We start from the raw sequence: 9,034 nt of genomic DNA, 5'->3' as shown, positions 1-9,034 counted from the left end.
ACTATGGCTGCGGAGGTGGCCCAGATGAGAGAACTTGTTAATGAAGTGATGGGATCACAAAAACATCAAGCAGGTTTGATAGGCGACATGTCAGAGGACTTTCGCCACACTGTGGAAACTTTGCAAGCCCGGATGGCAGATCTGGATGCAAAGATGAATGTGATGGTTCTTGCTATGGGGAACTCCAACACTCCGAGAGTTAGCAAAACCAAGGTGCCAGAACCCAGGACGTATGGGGGTGCCCGAGATGCCAAGGAGTTAGAGAACTTCTTGTTTGATGTGGAGCAGTACTTTTGCGTTGTGAGGATGGTCTCAAAACAGGCAAAGGTGGATACTGCGACCATGTACTTGGTTGGTGATGCCAAACTGTGGTAGCGTACCAAGTATAGAGAAATTGAAAATGGAAACTGTGTAATTGATAGTTGGGCAGACTTGAGGAGAGAGCTCAAGGCCTAATTCTTTCCTGAGAACGTTGAGTATAATGCAAGAAGAAAACTGAGAGATCTCAAGCATACGGGGTCAATCAGCGAATATGTGAAACAATTTTCTGCTTTAATGTGGGATATTTGGGATATGTCGGAGAAGGACAAGTTGTTCTATTTTCTTGAGGGGATGAAACCGTGGGCAAGAACTGAACTTCATAGGCAAAGGGTTCAAGACTTGTCAACTGCACAAGCGGCTGCAGAACGCTTGATGGACTACGCTGGTGATGAGACCGCTTCGTCCAAACGGTTTGGCGAAGAGGGAAATAGTGGAAAGTTTTTCAAGAATGGCAAACCCAAGAGTGGAGGAGCTGACTATAAATCATCAACCTCAAAGGAAGCTTCGTCGTCTCAAGGGTTCAACACACCCAATGGAAAGGGGAAGAGTAAACTCGAGTGTTTCTTGTGTCGAGGTCCTCATAGAGTTTTTGAGTGCCCTCACAAAGCATCACTTAATGCTTTACAGGCTACTATTGCAGAACAGGCAGTGGAAGATGATAGGGAAGAGGATGATGCCCCGAGGGTGGGTTCAGTGCGGTTGGTGAACGCATTGGAAAAGCAGGCAAAAACACCGAAAGTTACACAAGCAAAAGGGTTAATGTTTGCGGACTTGAGGATAAATGGGAAGAGTACTCGCGCTATGGTGAATTCGGGAGCTACTCATAATTTTGTTTCGCAGTTGGAAGCAGGGAGACTCAACTTATTCTTAGAGAAGGATACAGGACGCATGAAAGCAGTTAACTCTGTAGCCCAGCCTACTCTGGGAGTAGCCAAGCAAGTGGCTATAAAGCTTGGACAGTGGGAAGGTCATGCGAATTTCACAGCGGTGTCATTGGATGACTATCCAGTTATTCTAGGAATGGAGTTCCTAATGGGGACGAGGGCAGTGCTGATGCCTTCGACTGGTTCCCTGTGTCTGATGGGAGATCACTCGTGCATGGTACAAGTCGTTGCAATGAAAGGAGACGACGGGAAGTCCCTTTCAGCCATACAACTCAATGAAGGATTGGGTCAGGGTGAGCAGACACGTCTAGCCACGGTGGTGGTAAACAAAGAAGTAGGCCAAGAGTTGGAGCCTACGACCATCCAAGCGGTGTTGGATGAGTATAAGGAGGTGTTGTCGGATAAGCTGCCTCACAATTTGCCTTCACGACGAACTATGGAGCAAGAGATCGAGTTGTTATCAAGAGTGAAACCACCTGCTAAAGGCCCATGTTGGATTGCGCCTCTTGAGATAGTAGAGTTGGGGAAACAGCTTGATGAAGTGGAAGCGGGATGTGTTCGCCCTTCCAAAACACCGTTGGGAGCATCGGTGTCGTTTCAGAGGAAACCTGAAGAGCATCTACGGAAGGTGTTCAACAGGCTGAGGGGAAACAATCTGGATTTGAAGAAGGAGAATTTCTCTTTCGCTCGGCGGAGCAACAAATTCCTTGGTCAAGTCGTTGAACAAGGTCGTATCCGGAGGGGTATGGAGAAGGTAAGGATGATTCAAGAACGGAAGATCCCCACGACAGTGAAGGAGTTGCGTTCCTTTCTTGGCCTTACTAAACTTTGCAGGAAGTTCGTTAAGGGGTATTCGCGGAGAATGACTCCAATGACAGGACTACTGGGGAGGTATTATTGGCCGCACCCGCGAGATGATGTGGTTGATTATACCAAAACTTGTCTCACTTGCCAACAAGACAAGGGGGAGCGGAAGAAGTATGGTACTTTCATGGCCGCACCAAAGTACTGTTCGGCAGAGGGGACGACACAATTGTTCCTTGTGACTATTGTGAGATATTGGGGTGTTCCCCAAGTTATTATTTGTGACCAAGATTTAATGTTCACTGACAACTTCTTAACAGAGTTTTTCAGGATATTCAAGTCACACCTTAACATCTCTTCAAGTTATCATCGACAGACAGACGAACAGATGAAGAGATTCAGAGAGCTGTTAGATAAGTACTTGTGCCATTTTGTCAACGACAACCAGAAGAATGGCGTGCAACTACTTGATGTGGCTCCGTTCTGTGGCAACGCCCAAAGGCGCTCAACAACCAACAAGAGCCCTTTTGAGCTTGTTACAGGCCAGCTGCCACTGTTACCTCACACAGTGGGCGAGCCATACAGACGAAAGAGTCCTAGGGCGTACATCTTCACCAGTGAAGGGAGACAGAATGCAGACTTTACCCAAGCCTATCTGGAGAAAGCTTCTAAGCAGATGAAGAAATGAGCAGATCAGGAGAGAAGACCGCAGTTTCATGTCAGCTGCCTCAAGCCATTCAACACCAACACCAACAACCTGAGTAGGAGTCAGTCAAACAGCACAGAGTTGAAGATAGTGCAACTTGATAGACATTAAGTTGAAGAGATCCTTGCAGAAAGAAAGTTCATATCCTCAAGGAAGAAGCGGCAGAAGTTCCTAGTGAAGTGGAAGTGCCTTGATGACAAAGAAATCAGCTGGATTTCTGCGGAAGATATTCAACCGTTCGTGGACAAATTTGAAGTGTACCTACCGCCAAAAGTCTACGAGGACGTCGACCGCATAAGTGGGGGAGAATGTCACGAGCTAAGCTTGTTCAGGGCATTATGCTTGCCTGTGACCGCTTATCTCGTGTGCTTAGGATGGGTTTCCATCATGTAAATACTAGTGTAGGGTTAATTTCTGCTAGTAGAGTCTTTGTAAGCCAAATAAGGCAGTATGACTCCTCGGTCACTTTGATGTTTCCTAGTACCAGGATGATAATTACATAAAAACCTCTTTAGGTGAGGGTGAGTGTTCATCAATCATTGTAAAACTCACTAGCAATTGTCAACGTGCTTAACCTACTTGTCTCCCTCGCTAAATACAACATGTCAACGGAGGATTTGTTAATGAATTACGTTTGCTTCAATGTTTACTGCTTGGTTGCCGCGGCTTTCATGAATTGATTATTATTTCCGCTGCTATCTTATTGAATGTTAATGAAAGTGTTTCGTGGATGAATGTTGGTAAACGATAGGCTGGCTAGTTAAGCAAGAGTGCTTTAACTAGCGCCGCCCGGCCCTTCACAACGGTGTGAAAAGAGGCGGACCGTGACACAAAGCATGAAATTGACGCATCAAGCACCTAGCAAAACTTAAACTAAATCATTCTTAATTATTAACAGAAACATAGTAAAATGCGGCCATAGTGCTGACGGAAAATCCAAACAAAAACGTACTTCAACCTTAGATTTCAAAATTCCTTAACCAATTTGAAAAGTCCTTAACAGAAACACTTGGAAACTTTGGACTACCTTGCCGATTTATGCAGTTCCGAATACAACACATATCTAAGCCCAGCAGCGGGCAAAAAATTATCGTAAGCGTGTAGATTCTGAACTCTAGGGAATTAATGAAGCTAAATCAACAAAAACTCGCTTATCTGGACTAAGTAAAATATAATATTCAATTTTTAAAATTAGTCATTAGCGGAGCCTGGATAAGACGTCACTCGTCGTATTTCACAAATCGTACTGAAAAACTAATCAGCCCTGTGTGCGATATATATATATATATATATATGTAGAGAGAGAGAGAGAGAGAGAGAGAGAGAGAGAGAGAGAGAGAGAGAGAGGGAGAGAGAGAGAGAGATGAATTCAGGAAGCCATTGTCGATGAACCTGAGTCGAGATCATTGTCGACGGTACGAATGGTAGTGATGAGCATTTGCTCTTCGGCTGAGATCTTGGCAGCTTGATCCTCCACATCTGCGCATATCAATTACCCAGAAAAACCAAAATTATATGATAGAAATGCGAATCGTTTATCGGAACAGCACACGGTTCCTACAATTAACTTCACTGGAATTGAACGCGCAGTCGCTAGTTCAGAGAGAGCGAGCGAGAGAGAGAGAGAGAGAGAGAGAAGTACCGTTCATCTGAGAGCGCAGAGTCTTCATGTATTGCAAGTATGCCTCCATCTTTGCTGCCTTCGATTCAGAGAGAGAAGGAGAGGGAGGACTGCGGAGTGGTTTGGGAACAGATGCGAAACAAATCAAAGAAGAAACGGAAATAAATGGAGGGAAAATTGAGGAAGGACTTTGCTGCAGTTGAAATCAGGGAATCTGACACGTGGCAGACTAAACTGTACGGACAAATCTCGCAAGGGGAAATTTACATTATGCTCCATCCTTTCAAAAAATTATGAGTGCTATAAAAGATACAAAAAAAAAAAAAACAAATAGAAATGAAACAGAAATTTACATGGTTCGACTAAATCTATTCCACGGGTGGATAAGATCAAAAATTTTATTATTTCAAAAAAAATTACAAGATGATTTGAAATTGACCTCGTACAAAATATATTTCTTCTTCTCTCATCTTTTATATTAGCATACATACTTCGAGCCTAATGTGTTTATATCAAAATGATAGGGAGAGAGAGCCCTTTTATAGGACAATAAGGATAGTACATAATTTATGTTGGTGAAAAATGAAGGGACATAATTTATGAAGGTGGAAAATGAATGGGTGACAGTCATTAATATTTATGGTTTTCATAATACTCCCCCTTAGACGTTATCCATATATTAACTTCTTCTGTTAAGATTTTTAAGATGTCTCATTACGATAAGATGAGCTAATTTCTTAAATGTTGTAGTAGGCAAAGCTTTAATGAACAAATCTGTTAGATTATCACTTGATTGAATCTGCTGAACATCACCATTCTTCTGGAGTTCATGTGTATAGAAGAATTTTAGAGAAATATACATCATTATGTCACCCTTTATGTATCTTCCTCTTAGTTGAGCTCTACATGCAACGTCATCTTCATATAAAATTATTGGAATACCCTTGATTGATTGAAGGCCACAATTTGCTTAGATATGAGAAATCATTTATCTGAATCACGCACATTCTCTACTAGTTTAATGGATAGTTAGTATTTCATAATGATTTGAGCATGTTGTTATAACCATTTGCTTTGTTGATTTCCAAGATATAATAGTTTTTTCTCGCAAATAGCGTAAAATGTGCTTAATTACATTCCAGTGTCGCCAAGTAGGAGCATAGCTATATTTTGCTAGTAGATTTACAACAAATGCAATATTCCGAAGCATCGCATTGTAACCACAGTATTCCTCCGCCATAAGTGAGGGTAGATAATAAATTCGGGCCGGAGCTGCTTTGTGGGTGGCTACCAACTCTTCTGTAGGTCTCCGACGTAAGGTAGAGTATGTTTAGTATCAGTTGGAGAATTTCGGGGACGAAATTCTTATAAGGAGGAGAGATTGTAGTAACCCAACCCAAAAAAATAAAATAAATAAATAAACAAATAAATAAAGAGATATTTTGGAGGCGATATTTTGGAGAAGATATATTGAAAGGAGATATTTTGAGATATTTATATATAAATATCTTTGAAGAGATATTTATTTTGATTACTTAAAGGCTAAGTTAGGTTTTATTTTATAAACTCTCATTCTCTCTCTCTCTCTCTCTCTCTCTCTCTCTCTCTCTCTCTCTCTCTCTCTCGTCGACGAAGAGATACTGAACTTGTTGTAAAATATCGGAATAGGGTTCGTCGCCGAAGGAGCCGATTCATCGACGAAATGTATGGATAATTCATCGACGAAGGCGCCATCTTGTCAACGTGGTTGGTCGGGTCAAAGGGGCTATAAATATCCTATTTCATTACTTCATGGCTAAGTAAGCTAAAACTCCCTCTCTCTCTCTCTCTCTCTCTCTCTCTCTCTCTCTCTCTCTCTCTCTCTCTCTCTCTCTCTCTCTCTAACTAGCAGGATCTCTCTATTTCTCTTCGATTCTTCGTTGTTCGTCACCTAATTTGTCGATCTGACGTTACTGCATGGATCAGGGGAGGAATCTCTATGTTTTTAGCGAATCAGAAAGTCGTTTCAAGAATTTTCGGGTTTTGACCCAAAATCGAGGTAAGGGTCCGATTTTAGTTTCGTTTTGGCTTATATGTAGTAGTAAGAATTGTAGTGAAGTATAGTTCTTGGATGTTTAGGTTTTGGTGTCTCGGTTCATAGTTTTGGAGTCGTAGAGTTCGTATTTTGGTATTCGAGAAAGGTAAAGGGATTCTGTTTGTATTAGTTTATTTTTGAAATTGGAATCGGTAAACCTGTAGTTTACGATTGTATGTATGTTTTGATTACTTATTTGGAAAAATCTATCGGGGAAAAATGTGGGATTTTTTGAATTACAGTTTTCGAGAAAATTTAGGGGTTTTGGGTATCATCTTTATTTTGTTGGAGAAATCGTATGTTGTATTAAAATTTGTAGTATTGAGATGATCGTACCCATATTTGTATTAAACTGTATTATTGAATTGAAAAATGATATGATTTTTTGTATACTCAAATAAGTGTGGAATGAACTATTGTATGTAAAATGTTTCGGGTTTTGTAAAAACAGTTAGGGGTGGCTAATTACCGTATACTGATGAGTATAGGGACATGAGTTCCAAAATTGTTTCAGGCTTTGTAAATCAGCTAGGGGCGGCTAATTACCATACACTGACGCCATGTCTCGGCTAACCATGGGCGAGAGTGTCCAGCTCTATATTCGAGGGTGTGAAATATCGCCCGTTTTTCCGACTGGTCACCTATGGGTATGAGCTACACCGTACTAGCAATGATATTGTTGTGAGGCTTCAGTTATTGCAGGGTATTGGGTGCTTGAGTGTGACGACACTAACTGTATGTTTGGTATCGTATGTACTGGAACGGATTTGTGAAAAGTATTGAACTATATTGAACTGCATTGTAATGTATTGTATTGTGTTATATTTTTCGCCGAAATAACACTCGTATGCCACATACTGATATAACTTGCTTTCTTCTTTACTGAGAGGTGTCTCATCCCGAATATACAAATATTTTTCAGGTCCTTCGGGTAGCCGAAACTAGCATCCTAGCGTCCGGAAGCGGGGGCGTCGGTTAGCTGTGTTTAATACCTGTGTAAGTACAAGTTTTGTAACCGGGTTGTCATTGATGGATTTTGTAGACACCCAGAGTATGTACTGTAATTTTAGGAATGTATATTCTAGTTATGTATAGACTCTGATATGGTATGATGTATGTATAGAAATAACATTTTCCACTGCGTATTTGATGAGTATGGATATGTATGTGAATGTGTATAGAGTTTACGTGTACCCAACGTGGTCGGACCCTCATTCAGTATTGTATCATGTATGTTTAATTGATACAAAGACAGGTTAGGTTACTATATTCACACCTGGGACCCATCTGCGGGTTTGGGGCGTGACATATGAACTATAGGAACTAAGGTTCCATTATACTATTTGAAACTGTGGAAAACAGTTGCCGATTAAATACCGAGCTTTATATGTGAAAAGGGGTCAACCAAGAGTACGTGTGTCGATTGATACCTCAATTTGAAAGAAAGAAAGAACGCTTGTTTAGTTCATTAATGAGATTGCGAAAATACTGGAAATGCATAGATTATTATGTTTTCATTATAAATTTTATATATGATAAATGAGACCACAACTTGTTACTAAAGGAGTTGAAAGATACTTTAGATTAAGTTCCGTTGCTAGTAAAGTAGAGTGCAACCACACATGTGAATCCATGTGGGTACAAAGATGGTCGGCTTGCAGGAGTATTGGGACCACTGGTGAAATAATGGACCAGGTGGGGCAGTCGGACTATATAGTAGATGCTTGACAGTGCCTGCATGAATAGGGCATGTCAAAGTTATCAGTGCACAACCCGTGTCACGAGGTAAATAGACATATTATGACATTTCAAAGCTGGTCGTTGTCCTAAATATTCATATACATGATCTAAAAACTAAAATGGGTAAGGTCACAGGGTTGAGTACTGTGTGGAGGGATCGTACAATATATGGGCCTGTACCCTACCCTAACATCGGGAACTCTCGCTTGTAACGATGCTGAATTATATTTGTATATCTCCTATGGTACAGTAATATGAATGTGGAATTGTGCAACTGTTTTAACTAAAATAAACTCATGTAATCACGTGCTGTTGTAATATCTTTCATCTTACTGAAAAGTGTCTCACCCCAACCAATCTTACAACCTTTGTTTTAGGTCCTTCAAGGCATCGATCCTAGTCTTCTAGTGAGACTTTGGAACTTAGAATCTGATTGATAGGAGTAAGTTTTTGTACTAGTACTGGATTGTTAGTCTAGTTAGTTTCTTTTGGGGATGTAATACAGTTTATGTTTTAAGTGTGGATCCTATGTATTAAAGATACAGTTAGAACTCTGGTATATGTCTAATAGAATCCCTATGGATGTTTATGTTTTTCTGCAACATTTGACTTACAGTTATGTATGAGATACACCCGTATGTCCTTGTTTAGGGCGGGTTGTTTATGTATGTTTATCAGGTACAGATATTTTGTATGTGTGGTAGCAATCTGGGCCCGTATAAAGGGTCGGGTCGTTATACATAGCATTCTTCTTTTGATGTATAGTTCTCTAATTAATGGGTATAATTCATTAACTCTCTTGAGTTTTGTCAAAAAAAAAACATGGACCTGTGTTGATATTTAAAAAATTGATATGACCTTCATTGAAATTTCAAGAATTTATG

At 40.5% G+C, this 9,034-nt stretch overlaps 1 protein-coding gene across 1 annotated transcript in view; it reads right to left on the bottom strand.

Annotated features, from left to right (window-relative positions):
- Positions 1-4,480, bottom strand: part of LOC131161352 (uncharacterized) — a 23,715-nt gene extending 19,235 nt beyond the window's left edge. Inside the window, exons 1-2 of the mRNA XM_058117062.1 lie at positions 4,358-4,480; positions 4,108-4,194 (exon numbers count right to left, since the gene is read on the bottom strand). Coding sequence (XP_057973045.1) covers positions 4,108-4,194; positions 4,358-4,406 — 136 coding nt within the window. The 5' untranslated portion in view covers positions 4,407-4,480. The remainder of the gene's footprint in view (positions 1-4,107; positions 4,195-4,357) is intronic.
- Between the last annotated feature and the right edge of the window lie 4,554 nt (positions 4,481-9,034).

Source organism: Malania oleifera, chromosome 8 (genome assembly GCF_029873635.1).
Source record: "Malania oleifera isolate guangnan ecotype guangnan chromosome 8, ASM2987363v1, whole genome shotgun sequence".
NCBI classification, from domain to species: domain Eukaryota; kingdom Viridiplantae; phylum Streptophyta; class Magnoliopsida; order Santalales; family Ximeniaceae; genus Malania; species Malania oleifera.
Note: the sequence above shows the minus strand (reverse complement) of the source record. Positions and strands in the feature narration are given on the sequence as shown.